The sequence below is a fragment of the Hyla sarda genome, chromosome 1 (assembly GCF_029499605.1).
Source record: "Hyla sarda isolate aHylSar1 chromosome 1, aHylSar1.hap1, whole genome shotgun sequence".
Lineage (NCBI taxonomy): Eukaryota > Metazoa > Chordata > Amphibia > Anura > Hylidae > Hyla > Hyla sarda.
In genome coordinates, this window is record NC_079189.1 from 477,538,734 (window position 1) to 477,566,653 (window position 27,920).

Here is a 27,920-nt window from a genome sequence, read left to right on the forward strand (position 1 = left end):
CCAAAGGGTTAATAAACAAAAAAAATATATATTTTTTTTGGTTCTAAGAATTATAAGAAGTAAAAACGGATGCAAACTGATGACATTAAAGTCTCATCCATTTTCCATAGACTTCAATGTTAAATTTACTGTATTTTATTTTTATTTTTTTCTTCCGTTTTTTTGACAGAAGAAAAAAAATACTGCATGTGCCGTTTTTTCTGCCGTCAAAAAAAATGAAATGAGTGCAGACGGATGTAAACGGATTGTAAAAAATCCCATTGACATGAATAGGATTTTGTTAAAACCGTTTTTAATCCGTTTACAGCCTGCAAGAGCGGAACCGAGACGGGGATAAAAAAACGGGGACAGATGGCCGTGTGAACGCACCCTTACATTGTGCTCTCCTCACCCGCTCCAATGCTTCAGTCTACCCTGTTTACTTGCTACAATTATCTGCTCTCCTGATGAAATGCCAAACATACTGGGAGAGATTTATCAAGCTGTTCCCGTTGCGGATCTTTTGCTATTTGCGAAAAAAAAATTGCGCCTTTTTCATATGTCGTTTTAACAAAAATGACTGGGAGAAGCAGAATTCTGTTTTGACATAGGCAGTGAAAGATATTTACTATATGCGCCTTTTTAAATAAAGCACATTAATTGGTGCATATCATAAAAAAATGTAAAAAAAAATGCGCAAATATAGACCAGGGTAGAGGCAACCTTTTGAAAACGTCGGCAGAACCCTCTTACAGTTTAGTCCCTTGCTACTTGCTATTAAGATCTGTTATAACATTCGTATGTATGTAATGCCGGTTTAACACCTCTGCCTAAAGGCTTCCACAGCCGGGACTACTACTACTCCCATCATGGAAAAGACTTGTTTCTATGATGGGAGTAGTAATTCCCTGGCTGCAGGAGTCTGCAGACAGCTGGGGAGGCTACATTAGTGTTTGTACTACAATCCCCATCATGGATCAGACTCTGTTCCATGATGGGGGTTGTAGTACAGGCTGAGGGATTGATCACACCGGGTCTCACTTCTGAGACCCAATCCGTTCAGAAGTTAAGCAGGGGAGCGGGTGGCATGCTCCGCAACCCTGCGATCACAATGTATTTTTTAACTTATATTTTCAAATTCCCCGCTGGGAGCCCTGAATGGTCTGTACTGAGGAGTCAATCAGGGATCCCAGCAGGAGATTTAAAAATGAACTATGTGAGGGGACATATGTATATTAAAAGTGTCGTGGGACGGGCAAGATATATAGCGCTGCCAGTGGGGGCAGACATATAGCGCTATATATCTAGCCCCCCCCAGCGCATTATAAAAATATACCCCCGCTGCGCATTAATAAAGTAATGACCCCCGCCAGCTTTTTTGTTTATATTTATACCCCCTCATCGGCTGGGCGGCTGCTGGATGCTCTGCTGACAGTTATACATGTCACATATAGCGCATTTGTCTTAATTTTCCCGTGCAGCACTATATGTGACAAGTATATCTGATAGCAGCACATCCAGCATGGCGGCTGCATATGTATATAGAAGCGCTGTCGGGGGCAGATAACGCTAAATGTCTGCCCCCCCCCCCAGCACATCTATATACAAATGCAGCCGCCAGGGCTATGAATGAATCGTATATCTATCAGGATCATCTGGCTGGTGGCTGCTGGATGCGTTCTGATAGATATACCATTCACATATAGCGCTGCAATGGAAAATTAAGACTAATGCGCTGGCGGGGGTAGTAACTTTATTAATGCGGGGGGGGGGGGGGAGGGAGAGTGAGAGTATGTGTGTATACATATTAATATTAATGCGCCAGCGCGGGGGTATAATAAAAAAAAAATATATATATATATATATTTATTTATTGATAGATAAGCGCCGTGTGGGTGTGTGTGTGTGTGGGTGTGTGTATATGTATGTATAACACATACATACACACACACACACATATACATATATATGTGCCGGCAGGGGATATATATTAGGAAACGACCGATATTGCTTTTTTTTTAGGGTCGATACCGATAATCTGTGGCCTTTCAGGCCAATAGCCGATAATTTATACCGATATTCCGGTATAAGTTATCGGCTATTTCACCACACACACCTCCCCCAAACCCCCCGGCCCCGAAGAAGTGGCTGCAGATCATTGATTTAAAGAGGGCAATACCGATAACGTCCAAAATCGTGAATATCGGCCAAACCGATAATCGGTCGATCCCTAATATAAATATATATGCGCCAGCGGGGGTCATAGCTTTATTAATGCGCTGCTTTACATTTACTAAATTGTTCCATCTTTTTACCAAATTAAATGTAAAAAATCTTGTTTCTTTCTAATTTACAAATCCGCATTTTTGTTAAAGAACAGTTTTGCTTTAATATCTCCACCTGGCCGCAGCTTTTTGAATTGAGTCTAAATTTCCATGTGAAAAGCCAAACCCTTTTTTGTTGTTTTTTTTTTACCTCCAAGTTTTTTTTTATTTTTTTTTTTTTAAGGTCCTGTAAATAGCAACGTGTGGCAGAATTATTTAACCCTTTGACAAGGAAAAATTGCTGTGTTGCACATAGTGTTACCTGATTTTAGATTGTGGTGTCCTTTTAAAAAATGCTCTGTGGAAAATGCCTGTGCTTTTGGCTTCTCCAAGCGCTTTCTTAGGTAATAAAAAAAAAAAATATGCCATATTTATCAAGTCTCTGGGCCTTTTTTGAAAATAAGGCACACAGCCCTCGAAAAGAATAGAAAAAAAATGCATAAAAAGCTGCTTCTCACAGACAAAATTGATAAATCTCCCCCACTGAGCCTAATCCAATTCCTGGTCTAAGCGGGTAGTTCCTGCCTGCACAAAATGCCATTGGCACAGCAAGGGATCGGTGGAGGTGAGTATGCAAGTTTCTTTGTTTTTACTTTACATGGGGGCTATAGCACAAATTAGTTTATCATCCCCTTAAAACCACCTTAAGGGTATGGTCACATGTACCCTATTTTGCTACGTATTTTCCTACCCATTGAAGTCCATGGGTAGCAAAATCAGCTGCAGAAAAATACGGCATGTGTGACAGGTAATGTCACCTGCGCTAAGCCACTGGTTCAGGGTAATAGTGCGGGTGACACTGATTTCAATGCCCGGGCATATCTCGGAAACAGGGCCACTTAAAACGTAAGCAACTTTGGAATCAGCATCGCCGACACTAATACTCTATACCAGCAGGTTAGTGCAGGTGGTGCTGCTGACAGATTCACTTTATGCAATATTCAGAAATATAAGGGTGATAATTTGCCCTGCCCCCCAAAATCAGAAATGTGGTGTGAGAAAGCTTTCTGTGCTTTTGACTTTTGAGATGTTGGAACATGCCTAGACTTAAAAGTTATCTGGGAGCAAGGTATTACCTTTCCTCGCTCTATGGTGCTCCAATTCTGCCTTTGGGTCTATTCACACGGCAGAATTTCCACACAAATTTCGCTTCCGCATTCATTTGGGTGGTTTTTGGCTGGTGCGGAATATGTGCGGAATCCGCATTCAGAAATTTGGAAGTCAACTGGTGCCAGAAAGTTAAACAGATTTGTAAATTACTTCTATTAAACAATCTTTACCCTTCCTGTACTTTTTAGCAGCTGTATGCTACCAGCAGTGGGACTAAATTGAGATTTCTTCGGGGGAAAAAGCTGCTGGTTAAGATAATGATCAATGACAAATGACTTCCCATAAATACAGCACTTTGCACAAGAGTCATTTTTCAGTGTGATCTGATTCTATGGTGCTGGAGATGGATTTCGCACAGCCATGATCTGCAGAGAGTGTTGGGGACGATGACACAGTGCTGCACAATCGTCATTGACCTGCTGCTTTAATAGTTGCTACTCTGAGTCCTCTGTTGCCTGTAGGCTGCCATGTTAAAAATGTGACCATACTTTTTTTTTGTTTATTTTTAGTAATCTCGGTGTAGAATAGTGTAGCATGCCAGTTATTTGGTATACCCCTTTCTTCTGTCTGATGTCGATGTGTACTTTTTACTTTTTTATTTTATGTGCAACAACTGCTCCATTTTTAGATAATTTTTTTCTATCTTTGCATTTACAGAATAATTGTGGATTTATTAAAGATGAATGTGGCTCCGCTGGCAGTGTTCCAGATGCTGAAATCCATGTGTGCTGGACACAGGCTTACAGATCCTGTCTCTGCTGAGGCAAATTCTGCTGCCTTACTGACTACACATTCAGATACAAGAGGTAGGTACTAGGAACAACAGCTTTCTCAGTGCATTGTTGATTGAGATATGACTTTCCTAATTTACTTATCATTTGGGTCACTAGCAATGCCTTAAAGCAGACTTGGCATCTATAGATAAGCAAGGAGGGGCTGATCACATACATGTTTATAGTATGGTGATCCCCCCCCCCTGTTCCAAAGATATAGGGCTCATTTGCCCTAGTTACTCCATCAGATGGGCAGGACGCCACTTTACAGTGTGCACGGTAATAGGATGGGGGGGCTGTGCATATTTAATGGACGGGGCCTGTGTCCAGCTTTGGGAGCTGAAAACATACCTGGTCAGAAAGTATGCACATCTCCCATCCTGGTACAGTGTTAATGCACTACACTGTATAATGCCATCCCTGCCCATCTGACGAAGTAACTAGTTCATCAGAGGGGCTAAGAAGCCGTATGTTTCCAGAACAGGGGGCCTGATCACCTTACTATCCCGGTGTCTCACTTTTTACAAAGAGACAACAGTCCTCTTTAATATAATGTGATTGATAACTGTCTCTTCTGTAAAGAAGTTCCGATTTTTCTTCTTCCAGTTGCCAAAGTTCTCGGCAGAATATTTACACTGTTTACCACATAATTTTTTCAGTTTTTCCACTACCAACAGATGCAGATGAAAACAGATTGGTGATGGTTTTGGTGTCTTACTGGAAATAAAATTGTATTTCCTCTATTTCCTCACATTAGTCAATTCTTCAGTATTTTTAAAGTTCTACACCCACAATCTATTAACAAGCCTTGTTTTTATGTCAGAACTCACATTTGCCCCTGGCTCAGCATTGCAGCGTAGTACAGAAGTTATTAAGTGGATATGATTTTATGAACGGTTATCCACACACTGCAGATAAGATCCGCTCAGAATCTGGGTTGAAATTGACCTGTGTTGCAATCTTTATATTCTCAGCAAAACCTGTAATAATCCTTTAGTGTTGCAGATTTAGCTGCAGTAACATTGCAGATAACTGATCTATTTGGTGTAAACTTGCTGCTGCAGACTTACCTGTAGAACAGTGGTCTTCAACCTGCGGACCTCCAGATGTTGCAAAACTACAACTCCCAGCATGCCCGGATAGCCAACGGCTGTCCGGGCATGCTGGGAGTTGTAGTTTTGCAACATCTGGAGGTCCACAGGTATAAGATCACTGCTGTAGAATATCCTTAATATTTCCATCCCATGTGAAATAATCCTTACAGCCAAGAATGCTGGCACATTTTTCTGATTTGGTGTATACCTTGGCATATTGTTTATTGTTTCGCCAGTGAGCGAATAGCAGTAAGCAGAGACAGTAAAGTGTTCTTTCTTGCTCATAGTAAACAGATTTTTTTTGCATAGGCAGATGAAAATAAATGTGGTGTGTATAGAGTTCAGAGTTAGAGTTAGAGTTTTTTTTCCTGCCTTTTTATATATGCATTTTTTTACTCAAGCAAGTGCACATTTTTATTGTGTTGCTTAGAATGACTAACATGTTTGGAGGTGATATCCTTGCTCTTAACCAATGTTTCTGAAATCCGCCACGTCGCTTCTTTTTTTGATGTTTGTCTCTTCATATTAGAACTTCCATTTCTCACAGTCAAGAACAGTAAAATTCCAGCTCCACACTCCTTTTCCTCTTCTTATCTTCGAGCACCAAGAATTAAAGGAGCTAAGATTGTGGTCTACAGCCCTGTCGATGCTTGTTCAGCTCTTACTCAAGGTCCCCCTGGTTCCTTCCAGCTTTCTTGCTGCCTGTTCTCACCATTTGCAGGTTGCTTTTGTTAGTATATTCTACTTGGATGGCTCTGGGGAACATTTATGCAAACTGTTGCAAGATAGTGCTCAGATTTACATTAACACATTTCTCCATTTACATCACGACTTTATCTGCACATGTTTTCATAAAAGTCCCCAGTAGTCTGCTTTCATACTAGGAACCAGGTATATTGACTTCTTTATACTAGTGCGGAAATGAAAGGGATTACCAGGACTTTATTATTGATAGCTTGTTCTCAGGATCGACCATTGATGTCTGACACCTGGCATCCCTGCCGATCAGCTATTTGCCATAGCTTTAGCACATAAAAATGTAGCCAGAAGCAGATGGCTTACTGCATTGTGTAGTGGCCATTGTGGAGACAAGAACATTTTCTTATACCAATTGGTGCCAGAAAGTTATACAAATATGTAAATTAAGTCTACTTAAAAATCTTTAGCATTCTAGTACTTATCAGCTGCTGTATGCTGTGGAAAAAGAACTGTAATTCTTTCCAATTAGACACAGTGCTCCCTGCTGCCACCTCTGTCTGTGTCAGGAACAGTCCAGAGCAGTAACTAATCCCCATTGCAAACCTGTCCTGCTCTGAACAGTTTTGGGCATGGGCAGAGGTGACAACAGAGAGCCCCCTAATTGACTGGAAAGAATAGACTTCTGGCTGGGCATGCAGCAGATACGTTTTAACAGTTTTTAGCAGATTTTTTTTTTTTTTCTTATTATTATTCAAAAGTAGTTTTATTATAACAAAATAGGGAAAACATACAGAGCTGAACCACATTGTCTCCAACGCAGTGGAGTGGGAATCAACGAGAAGCAGTAATAGCGTTGCACAACACACGAAACTTAACACTCAAAAGGAGAGGGACATGGTAACAAATATGCAATGTCGGTTGTATCTACGTGGTGTCGTCAAGTCCCACTGGGCATAGCATCACAACATAGTGGTATTAGTGGAGATCCAGTGGATCAGAGAAAAAAGAAAAACAAGAGGAAAACAGGGAGGGGCACATAGGTGGGTAGATAGAAGGGGTAAGAATGGGGATAGGGAGGGGTCGAGGGAGGGGGCGACAGGTTGGGGATTCAGAGAGGGTAGGGAGGAAGGGAGGGCGAGGGGAAATCCAGGAAGGATTGATGGAGAGGAAAAGGTAGAAGAAAAAGAAGGGGGGGGGGAGGAGGGGAAATTTAAAAAAAAGGAACAACAAAAACCACAAACCTGAACGCCAAGAGGTCACCTGCTCCGCGACCCGGTCTCTGCACAGAAGTGAAGGTCACAAGGTCAGGGAAGAGGTCCAGTAAATATGAGTATGCCTAATCAGAATGGTAGAGAGAGGTTTCGGTAAATGTGAACCATGGTTGCCAAACTGCAGAGTATCTGGCAGAGGCACCAGAGGAATCAGCCATGGGCTCCTCCATGCGACTAATGAAGTGGATCTCCTTATACCATTCGGAAAGTGAGGGAGGGCAGGTCTCCTTCCAATGTCTGGGTATCACCGTCCTAGCCACCATCAGTAGGAAATGTGCCAATAACTTAGGTGGAGAGTTCTGCGATCTAGGGAGAATCGTTAACAGGAGGACTTTCGGGTCGTTGGGATACCCCAGTGATGGTTAGTATACGGGACAACACTACAGTCCAGAATGGGTGAAGAGAGGGACATGACCACCACACGTGAGTCAAAGTTCCCAGGGCTCCCCCACATCTCCAGCAGAAGTCAGAGACTAGTGGAAACATCTTGTGTAGGGTCAACTTTTAGTAGATTTTAAATAGAAATCATTTACAAATCTACCGTATTTAACTGTCTGGCATCAGTTGGCTTGAAAACATTCTCTTTCTCCAGAGTACCTGTTTAAATGGAAGCTAAGCTGCAGTATCTCTATGACCACTACACTACAATGTGTGGAGCTGTCTGGTACCAACGTCATTCATTGTGGATGCTGAGGCAGGTGCGCTAGGTGTTGGACCCGACCAATCCAATATTGATGGCCTATCCTGACTCTGGGCCATCAAGGAAAAAAGACCTAGAATAAGGCCTTTAAATGACATTCCTCAGGTTAACTGTTAAACGTACATGAGAACCTACCATTATCGGACTCAATTTACAAAAAACTACTTGGTTGCATGTGCAATGTTATGGTTCCTATTGTGATCTGACTGCTGCAAGTGGGGCTTAATGTGTAGACTTTGCCTTGGTATGTACATTCATGCAATGGCAGTGTCAATTCCTTTGGGGTTTAGACACAATTATACTGAACAAGTGCTCCTATATCTATTCTTGACAGGTAAACGGCTTGCATCAAAATTTGTAGTATAGGTAGGTAGTTTTTATGATGTGTGGAATACAAGCAATTTGCTATCTATTCTTATTCAGAGCAGAAAAGGCGGCAACTTATAAGAATATACTGTGCCCAGCTATATGTGTAATGGCCCATGCACACTACGGATGTTCTGCTTGCAGAATCTCATCAATTTCAGTGGGATTCTGCTGCATTGTACACACTATATGGATGTTTTGTAACTGAACTTTTGGTGTGGATACAGATTCTGCCAAAAGAATGAACATGTTCATTCCTTTGTTAGAATCCACTTGGAAAAGTCAATGGGACTTTTCTTTTTGAATCTGACTTTCTGTGGTAAAATTCTTTGCAAGATGAGTACCAATTCTGGGCATTGTGGATCCACTGAGGAAATTCAGCTAGGAAACTCCTTGCATTGGCCCTAAAGTGTCTTCACTCTGCAGAAGAGACCTAGAACAGTTCGTTGTATGGGAGATGCCATTTATCTGATGTCTGGGAGACTTGGAGGAATACCTGTTCTGTATAGCATGGTAACTTTTTCTGTACAGTTATCTATCCCAGATACTATTAGAGCCAAGTAGGGTTTTTATTGGATGATCTATGTAGACCATTGTATTTTATAAGGAGAACTCCATAAGAGGTCTTAAAGGCCATCTGTGGCCGAAAACAACTTATCCCCTATCTGCAGGATAGGGGATAAGTGTTTGATCGCGGTGGGTCCCAGCAGTCGGACCCCCCCACAATCAAACACTTATCCCCTATCCTGTGGATAAGTGAAATAATGCTGCAGTTGTCCTTTAAACAATAGTGGAAGATCATATTTTTTGGTCCCTTCTTGTTTGAAAAGTCCTCCAAAATATGTTGATCACATGCAGCCGTGCTGCTGGCAGCCTCCACTATTGCTGTAATCTGAAAGGGAAACCAACAAGAAGTGTGTTTCTCTTGCAGTGCCTTAAAGGGGTACTCCGCCCCTAGACATCTTAGCCCCTATCCAAAGGATAGGGGATAAGATGTCAGATCGCGGGGGTCCCGCTGCTGGGGAGCCCCGGGATCGTTACTGCAGCACCCCGCTATCATCACTGCGCAGAGCGAGATCGCTCTGCATGTAATGACGGGCAATACAGAGACCGGAGCATCGTTACGTCACGGCACCGCCTGACATCACGGCCCACCCCCGTCAATACAAGTCTATGGGAAGGGGGCGTGGCGGTCGTCCCGCCCCCTGCCATAGACTTGCATTAAGGGGACGGGGCCGTGATGTCATGAGGGGCGGAGCCGTGACGTCACGCTGCTCCGTCCCCTGTATTGCCCGGCATTACGCACAGAGCGAACTCGCTCTGTGCAGTAATGATGGCGGGGTGCCGCAGCAGCGATCCCCGGGGGTCCCCAGCAGCGGCACCGCGGCGATCTAACGTCTTATCCCCTATCCTTTGGATAGGGGATAAGATGCCAGGGGCGGAGTACCCCTTTAACCCCTTCATGACCCAGCCCATTTTCACCTTCATGACCTGGGCATTTTTGGAAAATCTGACCACTGTCACTTTAAACATTAATAACTTTGGAATGCTTTTACTTATCATTCTGATTCCGAGATTGTTTTTTCGTGACATATTCTACTTTATGTTATCGGTAAAATTTCACTGATATTTGTATCCTTTCTTGGTAAAAAATCTAAAAATTTCATGAAAATTTTGAAAATTTAGTATTTTTCTAACTTTGAAAGTCTCTGCTTGAAAGGAAAATGGATATTCCAAATAAATTACATATTGATTCACATATACAATATGTCTACTTTGTGTTTGCATAAAAAATTGACAAATTTTTACTTTTGGAAGACACCAGAGGGCTTCAAAGTTCCGCAGCAATTTTCCAATTTTTCTCAAGATTTTCAAAATCGTAATTTTTCAGGGCCCAGTTCAGGTTGGAAGTGAATTTTAAGGATCTTCATATTAGAAATACCCCATAAATGACCCCATTATAAAAACTGCACCCCCCAAAGTATTCAAAATGACATTCAGTAAGTGTTTTAACCCTTTAGGTGTTTCACAGGAATAGCAGCAAAGTGAAGGAGAAAATTCTAAATCTTCATTTTTTACACTCGCATTTTCTTGTAGACCCAATTTTTGAATTTTTACAAGGGGTAAAAGGAGAGAAATCACCCTAAAATTGGTAACCCAATTTCTCTTGAGTAAGGAAATACCTCATATGCGTATGTCAAGTGTTCGGCGGGCGCAGTAGAGGGCTCAGAAGGGAAGGAGCGACAATGGGATTTTGGAGAGTGAGTTTTTCTGAAAGGGTTTTTGGGGGGCATGTCCCATTTAGGAAGCCCCTATGGTGCCAGAACAGTGGACCCCCCCCACATGTGACCCCATTTTGGGAACTATACCCCTCATGGAATTTAATAAGGGGTGCAGTGAGCATTTACACCCCACTGGCGTTTGACAGATATTTGAAACAGTGGACTCTGCAAATCAAAAATTTTATTTTTCATTTTCACAGACCACTGTTCCAAAAATCTGTCATACACCAGTGGGGTGTAAATTCTCACTGCACCCCTTATTACATTCCGTGAGGGGTGTAGTTTCCAAAATGGGGTCACATGTGGATATTTATTGTTTTGCGTTTGTCAGAACTGCTGTAACAATCAGCCACCCCTGTGCAAATCGCCTCAAATGTACATGGTGCACTCTCCCTTCTGGGCCTTGTTGTGCGCCCCCAGAGCACTTTGCGCCCACATATGGGGTATCTCCGTACTCAGGAGAAATTGCGTTACAAATTTAGAGGGTCTTTTTTCCCTTTTACCTCTTGTGAAAATGAAAAGTATAGGGCAACACCAGCATGTCAGTGTAAAAAATTTATTTTTTTACACTAACATGCTGGTGTAGACCCCAACTTCACCTTTTCATAAGGGGTTAAAGAAGAAAAAGCCCCCCAAAATTTGTAAGGCAATTTCTCCCGAGTACGGCGATACCCCATATGTGTCCCAAAACTGTTGCCCTGAAATACGACAGGGCTCCAAAGTGAGAGAGCGCCATGCGCATTTGAGGCCTGAATTAGGGACTTGCATAGGGGTGGACATAGGGGTATTCTACGCCAGTGATTCCCAAACAGGGTGCCTCCAGCTGTTTCAAAACTCCCAGCATGCCTGGACAGTCAATGGCTGTCCGGCAATACTGGGAGTTATTATTTTGCAACAGCTGGAGGCTCCGTTTTGGAAACAGTAGCATACCAGACGTTTTTCATTTTTTGGGGGGAGGGGGGCTGTGTAGGGGTATGTGTATATGTAGTGTTTTTTACTTTTTATTTTAGGTTAGTGTCAGTGTAGTGTAGTGTTTTTAGGGTACAGTCACATGGGCAGAGGTTCACAGCAAGTTTGCCGCTGGAAGTTTGAGCTGCAGCGCAAAATTTGCGCCATCTCAAACTTGCAGCACTCACTGTAAACCTCCGCCCATGTGAGTGTACCCTGTACATTCACATTGGGGGGAGGGGGCAAACATCCAGCTGTTGCAAACTCCGAGCATGCCCTTTGGCTGTCCGTGCATGCTGGGAGTTGTAGTTTTGCAACAGCTGGAGGAACACTGGTTTGGAAACACTAAGTTAAGTAATAAACTTTCAAGTGTTTTGCAACCAAACTTAGTGTTTCCAAACCAGTGTGCCTCCAGCTGTTGCAAAACTACAACTCCCAGCATGCATGGTCTGTCAGTGCATGCTGGGAGTTATAGTTTTGCAACAATTGCAACAGCTGGAGGCACTGAGGTAGGAAACGGACAATGTTTCCCAACTAGTGTGCCTCCAGTTGTTGCAAAACTACAACTCCCAGCATGCCCAGACTGCCAAGGCATGCTGGAAGTTGTAGTTCGGCAATATCTGAAGGATCAGATATTGCCGAACTACAACTTCCAGCATGCTTGGGCAGACTGGGCATGCTGGGAGTTGTAGTTTTGCAACATCTGGAGGTCCACAGTTTGGAGACCACTGTATAATTGTCTCCAATCTGTGCTCTTCCAGATGTTAGAGAACTACAACTCCCAGCATGCCTGGACAGACTGAGCATGCTGAGATTTGTAGTTTTGCAACATCTGGAAGAGCACAGATTGGAGACCATTATACAGTGGTCTCCAAACTGTGGACCTCCAGATGTTGCAAAACTACAACTCCCAGCATGCCCAGAAAGCCAAAGCCTGTCTGGGCATGCTGGGAGTTGCAGTTTTGAAACTCTCAGAGGCAGCAGTGAGATCGCTTTACGGCGATCTCACTGCTGCCAATGAAGATGCCGCACTGCTGCCGGAAACTCACCTCCGGGAAGCAGCGCAGCCGGGACCGCACTGAGGACGCCGGGACCGCTCGGGACACCGCTCCGACGGGTAAGTGACGCCGGGGGACGGGTCAGGGACACTTAGCAGAGCGGTGTGTGTCCCGATCCCCGTGATCGGAACTCACACACCGCGCTGCTAAGTATTCTGATAGCGAAACGCTGCTATCAGCTAGTCAGATTTGACCAGCTGATAGCAGCGATCGCTGGGGGGGGTGGGGGACGAAACCCCCCGTGGTCGCACGGTAAGATGGCTGGCTATCAGTGATAGCCACCATCTTTCCGGGCGCTGCGGGATGCCGCGAGTAGCGGCAGTAATGTCCATGACGTACCTGTATGTCATGGGTCGGGAACACCTTGCCACCCATGACGTACAGGTATGTCATAGGTCGGGAAGGGGTTAATTGGAAAACTGGCACATTGAAATCAGTAATCTGTCCATGTAATGTGTGAAGTTCTTGGGTTCTTCAGCGATAGATGATCTCTGTTTGACTCAGAATGGCCTAGTATGATGTTTAAAAATGTTATTCCCAAACCAGACAGCCCTTTGTAAAACAACAAGTCTGGCAGTCAGCTGTGTGCCATGGGCCCAACTGCTGAAATCCTTTCTAAAGTTGTATGCAGCTTCCTTAACATGGTCACTGTACCATACAGCTCTACCTATTTTGTACATACATAAAATGATGATTGTTAAACGATTGGTTCCATTCAATGGAAACTCTTCTCATCCATTACTAATAAAATACAGAAAATTGATCTATATAGAAAGTAGGCTGTAGGACAGTGACCAGCAATGCTGGCTGTGTACAGTCTATTTGGTAGGCTCCTCCGGCATATGTGGAATATCTCACACCGACCTAACAAGTGGCCCTAAGCAGTTGTCATAGACATGTAACAGCTTTATTTAGAAACTTACTGTATTTAGTTGTTTGTTTTCTGTAAATTCTCACTGTCCTATTATAAACAAAGCCTTTTTGCCATTAAATAGTCACTCTGTAATATAAAAATTATTCCATTCTACAGGTTTCAGGTTGTAGTCAGTAGATTGTAGGGGTGTGAATCGCCAAGAATTTGGCGATTCGATTCGAATCGCGATACCAGTGTGGCGATTCGATATATCGCGATATATCGCGATACCGTCTAGGTGACGATACATCGCGATATATCGCCCACCTGGGAGCATTCATAGATCCCAATAGACGCCGCTGTCAGCTTTGACAGCGGCGATCTAGTACTCCGGTGCGCACTTTTCTCAAGTTATCCTGTCCGGGCTGCAAAATAAAATAAAACGCACTTTATCTTACCTGCCAACGAGCCCCCGGAGCTCCGGTACAGGTGTTGGGTCCCCGGGCTGTATTCTTCTTACTTCCTGTTAGTCTGGCACGTCACATGGAGCTTCAGCCTATCACCAGCGGAGGCGGGACATCGCTGCGGCCAGTGATAGGCTGAAGCTCCATGTGACGTGCCGGACTAACAGGAAGTAAGAAGAATACAGCCCGGGGACCCAACACCTGTACCGGAGCTCCGCGGGCTCGTTGGCAGGTAAGATAAAGTGCGTTTTATTAAAAATTCCACATCCCTAAAAGAATCGATTCAAAAATATTTTGAATCGATTCTGTATCGGCAAATGAAAAATCGCGATTATCGCGAGAATCGATTTTTTCTTACATCCCTAGTAGATTGTAGTCCTGTGGCTATACATATATATGTATAGCCACTGCTGCTGTCTAAGCAGGGGGGGGGGGGGGCGGGCGGCGCCTGCTGCTGTCTAAAAAGGTGTGAACGGAGGGGCAGAAATTCTGCACAGCTCTATGGGGATTTTCACTGCTGAATGATGTGGAGAGGAAAAAGCAAGCAGAATTACTCATGGAAATTCCTCTCCAATTCCTCAGTGTGAACATACCCTAAGTTGGGAGGACTTGCCTTCAGTGTACGGTGGCATCCATCACTCACAGGCTTCTATTGTGTTTGGGGTGGGTATACTGACACATACCATCCTAATGAAGGCCAAAAGGACTTCTAATTTATATAGTGCCAATGTATCCTGCAGAACTGTATAGAGATTGTCATGGTTCAATGGTCATCAAGAAAACGATTTCCAAATTTGTGTAATGCTGGGTTCACACCACGTTTTTGCAATACAGTTCCCGTATAAGTTTTCAATTTGAAAACCGTACGGAACCGTATTTAAAACCTGTGCATTGACTCTCCATTGAAATCCGTATGCCAAAAGATGCATCAGGTTGTGTCAGTTTTGCATCCTGTACGGCTTTGTCAGTTTTTTTTTCCCGTACCCACAACGTAGCCTACCACGGTTTTTGGTTCGGGTGAAAAACCGTATTGAAACTTTATACGTTGTTTTTATTTTTTTATGGAGTCAATGGGAATCGTACAGAACTGTATGTGTGTACGGTTCCATCCGGTTTTTACCATACATCTTTTGACTTTGCACAGTTTTTTTTCTTGGACTTTCAATCAAACAAGTGAAACTTTATTCATAATGGAGTGAAAAATTAAAAACATACTTTTTTTTTTTTCTCTTAAAAAACTGATGCAACCGGACATCATTTTTCAAACCATATACAGTTTTCAACCGTATACGGATTAAAATTTGTACACACGTTTTGATACAGTTTAGTCAAGTTTTGAGTAATCCGTTTTTTTTATCAAAAACCTGATACGGGAACTATATTGCAAAAGCATGGTGTGAACCCAGCCTAAAAGCTGTCCCAGCCACATTCTTAACAATATATGCTTCCTGCCTTGGAGACATGTAACAACCTTCTAAACTGAGCTTTTTATTTTTTTTATTAAAAACATCTAGGGACTACACTGCTCAAAAATAAATAAAGGGAAGACTTAACCCCTTAAGGACCCAGCCATTTTACACCTTAGGACCCGGCCATTTTTTTGCACATCTGACCACTGTCACTTTAAACATAACTAAAAGCATTCCAGAGTTATTAATCATTCTGATTCCGAGATTGTTTTTTCGTGACATATTCTACTTTAACTTAGTGGTAAAATTTTTTGGTAACTTGCATCCTTTCTTGGTGAAAAATACCAAAATTTGATGAAAAATTTGAAAATTTTGCATTTTTCTAACTTTGAAGCTCTCTGCTTGTAAGGAAAATGGATATTCCAAATATTATTTTTTTTTATTCACACTACAATATGTCTACTTTATATTTGCATCATAAAATTGACAAGTTTTTACTTTTGGAAGACACCAGAGGGCTTCAAAGTTCAGCAGCAATTTTCCAATTTTTCACAGAATTTCCAAAATCACAATTTTTCAGGGACCAGTTCAGGTTTGAAGTGGATTTGAAGGGTCTTCATCTTAGAAATACCCCACAAATAACCCCATTATAAAAACTGCACCCTCCCCCAAAGTATTCAAAATGACATTCAGTCAGCATTTAACCCTTCAGGTGTTTCACAGGAATAGCAGCAAAGTGAAGGAGAAAATTCACAATCTTCATTTTTTACACTTGCATGTTCTTGTAGACCCAATTTTTGAATTTTTACAAGGGGTAAAAGGAGAAAATGGATACCGTATTTATCGGGGTATACCACGCACCGGCCTATAACACGCACCCTCATTTTACCATGGATATTTGGGTAAAAAAAGTTTTTTTACCCAAATATCCATGAAAAAATGAGGGTGCGCGTGTATACCCTGATATACCCCCAGGAAAGGCAGGGGGAGAGAGGCCGTCGCTGCCCCCTTCTCTCCCCCTGCCTTTCCTGGGGTCTAGAGCGCTGCTGTCGGCCCTTTTCACCCCCTGGTTATCGGTGGCGCTGCCCGTTCTGTCCCCCTGACTATCGGTACCGGCGCCCCATTGCCGGCGCCGATAGCCAGGGAGAGAGAAGCGGCGCCAACAGCCAGGGGAAAGAAGGGGCAGCGGCACCCATTGCCGGCGCCGCTGCCCCGTTGCCTCCCCCCATCCCCGGTGGCATAATTACCTGAGTCCGGTTCGCGCTGCTCCGCTGCTCCAGGCCTCCGTCGTGCGTCCCCGGCGTCATTGCTATGCGCTGAACGGCGCGGCGCTCTGACGTCAAGCGCCGCGCCGTGCATAGCAATGACGCCGGGGACGCACGACGGAGGCCTGGAGCAGCGGAGCAGCGCGGACCGGACTCAGGTAATTATGCCACCGGGGATGGGGGGAGGCAACGGGGCAGCGGCGCCGGCAATGGGTGCCGCTGCCCCTTCTCTCTCCCTGGCTATCGGCGCCGGCAATGGGGCGCCGGTACCGATAGTCAGGGGGACAGAACGGGCAGCGGCGCCGATAACCAGGGGGTGAAAAGGGCCGACAGCAGCGCTCTAGACCCCAGGAAAGGCAGGGGGAGAGAAGCGGGCAGCGACGGCCTCTCTCCCCCTGCCTTTCCTGGGGGTGTATCGGCGTATAACACGCACACAGACTTTAGGCTAAAAATTTTAGCCTAAAAAGTGCGTGTTATACGCCGATAAATACGGTACTTATATTTGTAGCCCAATTTCTCTCGAGTAAGCACATACCTCATATGTCTATGTAAAGTGTTCGGCGGGCACAGTAGAGGGCTCAGAAGGGAAGGAGCGACAAGGGGATTTTGGAGCGTAAGTTTTTCTGAAATGGTTTTTGGGGGGCATGTTGCATTTAGGAAGCCCCTATGGTGCCAGAACAGGAAAAAAAAAAAACCACATGGCATACCATTTTGGAAACTAGACCCCTTGAGGAACGTAACAAAGGGTACAGTGAGCATTTACCCCCCACTGGTGTCTGTCAGATCTTTGGAACAGTGGGCTGTAAAAATTTTTTTATTTGCGCAGCCCACTGTTCCAAAGATCTGTCAGACACCAGTGGGGTGTAAATTCTCATTGCACCCCTCATTACATTCCGTGAGGGGTGTAGTTTGCGAAATGGGGTCACATGTGTTTTTTTTTGTTTTTTGCGTTTGTCAAAACAGCTGTAACAATCAGCCACCCCTGTTCAAATCACCTCAAATGTACATGGTGCACTCTCCCTTCTGGGCCTTGTTGTGCGCCCCCAGAGCACTTTGCGCCCACATATGGGGTATCTCCGTAGTCGGGAGAAATTGCGTTACAAATTTTGGGGGGCTTTTTTCCCTTTTACATCTTGTCAAAATGAAAAGTATAGGGCAACACCAGCATGTTAGTGTAAAAAATTTATTTTTTTACACTAACATGCTGGTGTAGACCCCAACTTCACCTTTTCATAAGGGGTGAAAGGAGAAAAAGCCCCCCAAAATTTGTAACACAATTTCTCCAGAGTACGGCAATACCCCATATGTGACCCTAAACTGTTGCCTTAAAATACCACAGGGCTCCAAAGTGAGAGCGCCATGCGCATTTGAGGCCTGAATTGGGGATTTGCATAGGGGTGGACATAGGGGTATTCTACGCCAGTGATTCCCAAACAGGGTGCCTCCAGCTGTTGCAAAACTCCCAGCATGCTTGGACAGTCGACGGCTGTCCGGCAATACTGGGAGTTGTTGTTTTGCAACAGCTGGAGGCTCCATTTTGAAAACAGTGGCGTACCAGACGTTTTTCATTTTTATTGGGGAGGGGGGCTGTGTAGGGGTATGTGTATATGTAGTGTTTTTTACTTTTTATTTTATTTTGTGTAGTGTTTTTAGGGTACAGTCACACTGGCGGGGGGTTACACAGAGTTTCCCGCTGCGAGTTTGAGCTGCCGCACAAAATTTGCTGCATCGCAAACTTGCAGCCTGATACTCACTGTAAGCCCCTGCCCATGTGAATGTACCCTGTACATTCACAGGGGGGGGGGGGACCTCCAGCTGTTGCAAAACTACAACTCCCAGCATGCACAGTCTCAGTGCATGCTGGTAGTTATAGTTTTGCAACAGCTGGAGGCACACGGGTTGGGAAACACTGAGTTGGGAAACAGACAATGTTTCCCAACCAGTGTGCCTCGAGTTGTTGCAAAACCACAACTCCCAAACATTCTCAGGCATGCTGGAAGTAGTAGTTCGGCAACCTCTTTAGAGCCAGATGTTGCCGAACTACAACTCCCAGGATGCTTGGAGTTGTAGTTTGCAATATCTGGAGGACTACAGTTTGCAGACCACTAATACAGTGGTTCCCAATCTGTGCCCTTCCAGATGTTGCAAAACTACAACTCCCAGTATGCCAAAACTGTCCAGGCATGCTGGGAGTTGTAGTTCTGCAACATCTGAAAGGCCAGATGTTACAGAACTACAACTCCCAGCATGCCTGGACAGTAAGGGCATGCTGAGGATGTGTAGTTTTGCAACATCTGGAAGGGCACAGTGGTCCCAAAACTGCAACTCCCAGCATGCCCAGATGCCAAGGGCTGTCTGGGCATGCTGGGAGTTGTAGTATACAGGGTCCCAATACAGCAATGCATGTCGCTTTACGTCGACGTGCATTGCTGTAAAGGGCCCGACCGCGGCTGAAGATCCACTCACCTGTCGCTGCCGTCTTCATCGCCGGGATCCGGGTCTTCAGGGACGAGGTAAGTTCTGGGGCCGGTCCTCAGCACTCCCCTGTCCCCCGCCGCGTCCTCCGGTCTTCCTCCCATCCTCTCCGGACTTCCAGGGGCCGGGCAGGACGGGAGGAAGTAACCGCCCCCCTCCCCTGCGATTGGTCGGTTAACTAACCGAAGAATCGCAGGGTATAGGAGGAGGTGGCAGGCTTGCCACCTCGCTCCTATACTCCAGCATGGTCCTGGCTGTCTGTGACAGCCGGGATCATGCAAAATTACCGGGCGGTCGGGTCCCAGAGACCCGATCAGCCCGGTATCGCCGCAGATCGCAAGGGCGATTTCCCTTGCGATTTGCGGCGATCGCCGACATGGGGGGCCTACATGGCCTCCCTCGGCGTTTGCCCTGGATCCCTGCTGAAGGATTTCAGCAGGGATCCGCTTCCGATCTCCGTCGGGTGAGCGGCGGAGACCAGGAAAAGACCATGACGCATGCATACGTCATGGGTCCATAAGACCCAGGGTGTGATGACGTATGCATACGTCATGGGTCCTTAAGAGGTTAAACAACACAATGTAACTCCAAGTCAATCACACTGTCCACTCAGGAAGCAACACTGATTGACAATGTACTTCACATGCTGTTGTGCAAATGGAACAGACAACAGGTGGAAATTATAGGCAATTAGCAAGACACCCCCAATAAAGGAGTGGTTCTGCAGGTGGTGACCACAGACCACTTCTCAGTTCCTATGCCTCCTGGCTGATGTTTTGGTCACTTTTGAATGCTGGCGGGGCTTTCACTCTAGTGGTAGCATGATACAGAGTCTACAACCCTCACAAGTGGCTCAGGTAGTGCAGCTCATCCAGGATGGCACATCAATGCGAGCTGTGGCAAGAAGGTTTGCTGTATCTGTCAGTGTAGTGTCCAGAGCACGGAGGCGCTACCAGGAAACAGGCCAGTACAAGAGGAGGAGACGTGGAGGCTGTAGGAGGGCAACAACCCAGCAGCAGGAGGAGCACTGCCAGAGCCCTGCAAAATGGCCTCCAGCAGGCCACAAATGTGCATGTGTCCACTCAAACTGTTGGAAACAGACTCCATGAGGGTGATATGGAGGCCTGACATCCACAGGTGGGGGTTATGCTTAAAGCCCAACACCGTGCAGGACATTTGGAATTTGGCAGAGAACACCAAGATTGGCCTGTTCCCCAGACCTGAATCCCATTGCGCACATCTGGGACATCATGTCTCGCTCCATCCACCAATGCCACGTTCCACCACAGACTGTCCAGAAGTAGGCGGATGTTTTAGTCCAGGTCTGGGAGGACATCCCTCACACCATCTGGGACACCATCCGCCACCTCATCAGGAGCATGCCCAGGCATTGTATGGAGGTCATACAGGCGTATGGAGGCCACACACACAATACTGAGCCTCATTCTGACTTGTTTTAAGGACATTAGATAGAAGTTGGATCAGTCTGTAGTGTGGTTTTCCTCTTTGATTGTGAGTGTGACTCCATATCTAGACCTCCATGGGTTGATAAACTTGATTTCCATTGATCATTTTTGTGTGATTTTGTTGTCCGCTCATTCAACTATGTAAAGACGAAAGTATTTCATACGATTAGTCCATTCATTCAGATCTAGGATGTGTTATCTTAGTGTTCCCTTTATTCCCACCATGTCTGTCCTCAGGTTGTGTGTGGTATTGCAGTTCAGATTCATTAAAGTGAATGCAGCAAGGTTGTGGATAACTCCTTTAAACAATCGCAAACTTTTCAACAAACCTTTGTATAAATCGTTAAGGATATAAAAAAAAAAGAAAAAGAAAAAAAAAGTTTAACACTAATTGTTACAGAAAATGCCTTATTCTGCATTTGTCAGACTCCTTGGGAAGGTATTCCTCAGTATCCCTCACAAAAACATTATCCTTAGCTTTATTTTACTAGCCTCTTAATAAATGCCTGTGTGACAGCCTTAGAAATCTATGCCAAATTTAAAGTATAGTAAATTTTAAGTATAGTACTTTTTATTTAATTTTTTTGTTACAGGTAGCATGGGGATGCCCAAAACTGCAGTCAGCACAAACATTTACAACTTTTTTACCTCTAAATGCAGGTTTACAAGAATGATAGTCCACCCGATGGGATTTTACCACAAGTGTATTCCGATGATTAAATGTAACTGAGATCTATGGAAAATACAGATTATCAGTATAAAATATCACCACTCTGAGGGCTAATCTGGGTCTGAAAATGAGAATTAGCTTATTACATGAGAAGGGAGAAATAGACCAATAAGCCAAGCAGTAACTAGAATCTTTTCATATATTCGATATATGATCAAATAAATCAGTAGAAAGAGAAGTATTTTGCAGTCCATAATGTAATGTGTGTACACACCAGTTATATTCTATCTACACTAAGCTGCTTCTTCCTGTAATTCATGGTCGCCCTGTTTATTGCTTGTATTCATTTGCCATTTGCTTTCCTTAGCAGTAATGCCAATGCTTGGTCCTGGGGCTGTGGTGCTGCTGCTTGCTGCGTGGCTGTGAACTACATTAGCAGCGTTTCCTCAGTCTGCCCTCTTAGATGACTTTGAGTTGCTAATGTTCCTTTACACCTCCCCAAATGTTTACAGTGCTTTACAGTCTGCAGCTTCACAGGAAGGGAGAAATCTTTTTGTGAGATTTATCAAAACCTGTGCAGAGGAAAAGCTGACAAGTTGCCTTTAGCTACCGATCAGATTACGTCTTTAATATTGAAAAAGGCCTCTGAAAAATAAAAGAAGCAATCTGATTGGTTGTTTTTAGCAACTGGTCAGCATTGCCTGTGCACAGGTTTTGATAACTTTTCCCCAAAATGTGCATTTGTAGTAACTATGGCAATTTTCGTAAATACATTTGTGATTTCAAGACTTAAATATAGACAAATGGGGAGTGGAAATCCTATCCCAAAACCTTGTGCAGGAGTAAAAAAACAAAACCCTCTATCTCCTGCTGCTGCTCAGCATTGTCCTGCCTCCACCAGCCATTCGCTGACTAGCAGTATGACACATTAAGCCGGGTTTTTCCCAGGCCTGACATGTCACGCTACAGCTAAGACAATTGCATCGGGACACTGGATGATGCAGATTTTTTTTCTGAGAACTTAGTGGATTTCTCTCTTTTTGTGCTTGCTTTAGCTTTTTGGAGGAACATTAACAATTCCAAACGACTATGATGTACATTGTTCCTTTCTAAATAGAATTTGCTTAATAATGCCTCCCTGTTTTTCCTCTGCAGGAAGAAATAAACTGAACCCTCCAACAAATGCAAGTCAAGGCCCAGCTGAACGGAGCAGTCGCGAAGGGTCAAGTCAGCGAGTGCCCCGCCAGTCTAGTGCTAGTCGTATGCAGAAGAGCAGCAGCTCAGGGAAAAGCAGTGGAGGAAGCAGCACATAGTGCATTGTGTTCATAATCCAAAGAATTGCAGCATTCACACTGCATTCACAACTGAAAGCGTTCGCTTCATTTACTGCAGCATAAGTAGGGGGTGGTCCTTTATGACAATCCTTCCCAAAACTGTATAAAAGGTTTATTTAAAATCTAGCTGAATTACAGATCAGAAGCAAAAGCTACTACTGAGATGAAGTATCAGTTGCTTTATTTTAACTAATGCCAAGTCTTACTGATATGTTCTCTTCGTAGGATTTTCCCTAATGTCTTGTTAAGTACTGTTTATGTGCCTTCCTATTGTGTTTATAGGGTGTGTTTTAGCCTGATTTGCTGCTAGTCCAGCTGTGTAAACCTCTGGCAACCATGTAGTACTTGGGTGTAACAAATCTGTTTACATGCGATAGTTATCGTTGTTAGTGCTCATAGTCTTCTAAATAGAAAGTGCTGATGGCATTTGGGCCTTTAAATACTGTGCACATGGAACTGTGGAGTCTGTAAGCCAAACTTCCAACTCTGTCCCATCTATAAATGGCTCATGTTTAAAGGGGTAGTCCAGTGGTGAGAAACTTATCCCCTATCCTAAGGATAGGGGGATAAGTTTGAGATCGCAGGGGGTCCGACAGCTGGGGCCCCCTGCGATCGCTCTGTACGGGGGCCAGGCTCTCCGGCCAGATAGCGGGTGTCGACCTCCACACGAAATACGCTGCTTTGTGCGGAGGTCGACACGCCCCCTTCCCGCGGGCTGTCGGGGCTCCGTACAGGAGATCGCAGGGGGCCCCAGCGGTCGGACCTCCGCGATCTCAAACTTATCCCCTATCCTTAGGATAAAGGATAAGTTGGTCACCACTGGACTACTCCTTTAATAAATAGTAATATAAATTTGCTGTAGTAAAAGTAAATATGTAACAAGCTATGCAGGTAATAAATGCGTTTGTGTGTGTGTGTGTGTGTGTGTGTATATATTATATATACTTTTTTAAATATATACATATACACGCACTACACCCCTCAAATTATTGTAAATATTTTATTCGATCTTTCCATGTGACAACATTGAAGAAATAATGCGCTGCTACAATGTAAAGTAGTAAAGAGTGTACAGCTTGTGTAAGTGTTTAACCCCTTAACGACCACGGATGTATATATTTACGTCCCTGGCTGGCTCCCGATCTGTGAAGCGGGCTCAGCTGGAGGTGTTTTACCTTCTTCCCAGCTGTCCGATCAGCGTTTGATTGCTCCAAGCCTGAAATGCAGGCTTGAGCAATCAAGCGCAGAAAACACTGATTAATGCATTCCTATGGCAATGCATTGACCAGTGCCTGCCATCAGTGTATGCAGTGTTTTAGCCCCTAGAGGGGGCTATAACACTGCATAAAAAATAAAGTTAATCAATGTGATTTAACCCCTTCCCTAATAATCGGAATCGCCCCCCTTTTCCCATGTAAAAAGTGTGTAAATTAAAAATGAAAATAAACGTGGTATCGCTGTGTGCGTAAATGTCCGAACCATAAAAATATATCATTAATTCAATCGCACTGTCAATGGTGTACGTGGAAAAAATATCAAAAGTCCAAAATAGCGTATTTTTGGTCACTTTTTATACCATAAAAAATGAATAAAAAGCGATCAAAAAGTCTGATCAACACAAAAATGGTCCCGATAAAAACTTCAGATCACGGTGCAAAAAATACCAGCCCGTTTGTGGGAAAATAAAGTTATAGGGGTCAGAAGAGGGCAACATATAAATTTTCCAGCATGTAGTTATGATTTTTTCCAGAAGTAATACAAAATCAAACCTACATAAGTAGGGTATCCTTTTAATTGTATGGACCTACAGAATAAGGACAAGGTGTAATTTTACCGAAAAATGTACTGCATAGAAACGGAAGCCCCCAAAAGTTACAATATTGCGTTTTTTTTTCAATTTTGTCGCATAATGATTTTTTTTTTCCGTTTCGCCGTAGATTTTTGGGTAAAATGACAGATGTTATTACAAAGTAGAATTAGTGGCGAAAAAAAAAAGCCATCATATGGATTTTTAGGTGCAAAATTGAAAGGGTTATGATTTTTAAAATGTAAGGAGGAAAAAACGAAAGTGCAAAAAACTGAAACGCTCGGTCCTTCAGGGGTTAATGTCGTGTCCCCTCAAAATAACTCAACACACAGCCATTAATGTCTAAACCTCGCCAACTAAAGGGAGTACACCTCTAAGTGGCAACATAAGTTCAGCTTGCATCCTGACTGTGTAGCTTTATGTTGCGCTGCACCAGTGTTTTTTTTTTTTAAGAACTCTTACTTTAAATGGTATATATTGCTTCCTGCACTATATACATACATGTAGTGATTATGGTGCTGTTTCTATCCCATAAGTAGTACTGTTTTGTCACAAGATTATATTGCCAGTATGTGGCTGAGAACCCTGATGGTGTTGAATACACTCTGAACCTAGACAGTTATGAATTAAGTATTTTTCTTTTTTCTGACCATCTTTCTGCAAGCTCTTGAAATAAAATTGCAGTCCTGACTTGAAAAGCTAGACTGGCCCCTATCCATGGTGTTTTGTGAAAGGGGCTTTGCTTGCCCCCAGCCGGACACACACACAGGATAAAGCCCCCTCCTCTTTTCCAAATTGTCTTCTTTGTATCGAAGTGGAGAGACAAAATAGATTAATCTGACAACACAAAGGGACACAAATGGTTGTTGTTTTTTCACTTAAAAGTGAAAAAAATTAAGAAAAAGAAAAAAGTGCTGTCATGATTAGAGATGAGTGAACTTACAGTAAATTCGATTCATCACGAACTTCTTGGCTCGTTAATTGATGACTTTTCCTGCATAAATGAGTTCAGCTTTCAGGTGCTCCCGTGGGCTGGAAAAGGTGGATACAGTCCTAGAAGACTCTTTCCTAGGACTGTATCCATCTTTTCCAGCCCACCGGAGCACCTGAAAGCTGAACTAATTTATGCAGGATAAGTCATCAACTGCCGAGCCAAGAAGTTCATGACGTATCGAATTTACTGTAAGTTCGCTCATCTCTAGTCATGATACTTAAGTGCCCACTCAAGTGCTTGAAACCACAAACAATATACTCCTAATGATGTAGAGCAGTGTTTCCAAGCAGGGCGCCTCCAGCTGATGCAAAACTACAACCCCCAGCATGCCCGGACAGCCAATGGCTGTCCGGGCATGCTGGGAGTTGTAGTTTTGCAACAGCTGGAGGCACCCTGGTTGGGAAACACCGATGTAGAGGGTAATACTTTACCAACATATAATGTTCTAAAATCTATTGAGACCTGTATTCTTGAAGGTAAGGTTATATTATTTAGTTTGAGGTACTATGGTGTAAAGGCCATGCTGCTATTAGTTCCAATGGGTTGGTGGAGAAAATCATAAGCTAGGTACAAAGAATAATCACTCCTGCTTAGTATTTACAGCACCTTATGTTGTGCCGATTCATGTGTAGTCCATGTGATGTCTGCAGTGTGTAGCGTTTAGCCAAAGCCTTATGAGTAGACCTCAGTAGTTACATTGTGCAATGACAGAGCCTTACTGTATAACATGTAAAACATTTTTTAGATGTATATATGTGTCCTGGAAAGCAAATGTATTTATTGATAGTAAAAAGCTATCATTGTTAATATATCACAGTTTAGCTTTTTCATTGATATGGCATGTATAATATTGCTTTTGATACTTGCTGCTTGGGGTTGGTATGAATTATATTACAGATGTATGTTTACAGAATATTAGACTATGGAATAACAGGGTTTTATGTATGCAAACCGTTTAACAGCTTAAAATGGTTTGTTTTTACCAAGATCAAATGTTACTCCTTATGTGCAGGATCGGGGATATGAAGCTGAATTGTATGGGTCCCACCACTGGGTCTCCGACCGAAATTGGAGGAAAAATGTACCCAAATAGATGGAACACACCGTGCGTTAGTCATCGAGTAAATCATGTTGACTGACAACCTTGTAAGCATTTAATTTTTTCAAATTTTTTTTTTCCTTGTAAAAACCTCAAATGTGCAAAATTCTCATGCAAAACAGAAGATATATTCCTTTTAAATAAATAAAGGTTTAGTAGATTATATTTGCCCTATTGATTGTGTGTTTGTTTATATGTGGACAAAATGCATTATACACTATATAAGCCGAAGCCAAAGATCTGTGGCTGGGCCCATTTCGTAGATCAGTGTTTCCCAACCAGGGTGCCTCAAGCTGTTGCAAAACTACAACTCCCAGCAAGCCCGGACAGCTGTTGGCTGTCACAGATTGTGAGTGGTGGCTGCTATCGTCAGCCATGCATTGTCAATGACTTACATCTGCAATCCAGCCAATTTTCGTCATTACGCCTAATGTGGAATAATCAATAGGGATCACAGCACTTAAGGGACACAATGACAGACCCCCTGCCCTGTAGTCTCCTCCCGCATATATGTAACGGTTTTTCTACACTTCGAAAATACGGCCATTAGGGATCTCCCTCCTAGTGCTGACTGCATTTTTTTGTCTGCACGGGACCTGACTTTGGTCTCATGCCGGCCGAGCATGAGACCAAAGTCAGGAAGTGCGGGCGGGACATGAGCTATACACCCTGTTTGCTCTCTGCGCTGTCAATCATGCAGGGCAGAGCGCTTGCTTTGTGCAGCTAATCGCTGTAGGTCTGCTCTCATTCCCCCCCTCATGCAGAGAGGAGGGGAGGGTGAAAAGCCTGCAGCGATTGGGTGCCTCTTCTATGCTGGGCTCATTAGTGCGGCCAGAAGTTCACCCGGCAGGGCTTTAGAAGATGTTGCGCCTGCCGGGGAATGCTCTCCTGCCTGCCGGTATCAGGGTGGGAGTAATGTACAGGTAGGGGGGAGTACTTGATGATAGGTACTCTAAGGGGTTACCTAAATCCTACTGGGTATTTCAGATTTAGAGGGGGGGGGGGGGGGGAGACGACCAGAGAACTTCTCACCATAAACTTCAAATTTATGGTGACCACAACATTTTTTATCATGTATGTAATGGTAGTGACAAAAAAAAGGAGAGGCCCTCTCCCATCTCCATGCATCACACCTGAGCACAGACTCGCCAACAGAGGATCCAAAGGATAAGGGATAAGATGTCTGATCGCGGGGGTTCCGCCACTGGGACCCCCGATCTATGTGCTGCACCCGGAGTTTGTTTATAACGCTGAGTGTGGGCGGCGGGGGTTGTGACCAGAGATGAGCGAACTTCCAGTAATTTGATTAGTCACAATCTTCTCGGCTCGGCGTTTGCTGACTTTATCCTGCATAAATGAGTTCAGCTTTCAGGTGCTCCGGTGGGCTGGAGACTCTCTCTCCTAGGACTGTATCCACCTTTTTCAGCCACCAGAGCACCTGAAAGCTGAACTCATTTATGCAGGATAAAGTCAGCAAACG

General features: G+C 44.0%; 1 protein-coding gene across 2 annotated transcripts in view; it reads left to right on the forward strand.

The window, feature by feature from the left end:
* Positions 1-26,608, forward strand: part of MZT2B (mitotic spindle organizing protein 2B) — a 29,930-nt gene extending 3,322 nt beyond the window's left edge. Inside the window, exons 2-5 of one of the 2 annotated variants that reach the window (XR_008847411.1) lie at positions 4,071-4,219; positions 5,810-6,001; positions 22,362-22,603; positions 26,354-26,608. Coding sequence is in view for 1 of the 2 variants with exons in the window: in XM_056537277.1 (XP_056393252.1) it covers positions 4,071-4,219; positions 5,810-6,001; positions 22,362-22,519 (499 nt within the window). In the remaining variant the exon portion in view is untranslated. Of the gene's footprint in view, positions 1-4,070; positions 4,220-5,809; positions 6,002-22,361; positions 23,140-26,353 lie in introns of those variants that run through there. The other variant, XM_056537277.1, reaches the window with a different exon arrangement.
* Positions 26,609-27,920: the final 1,312 nt, after the last annotated feature.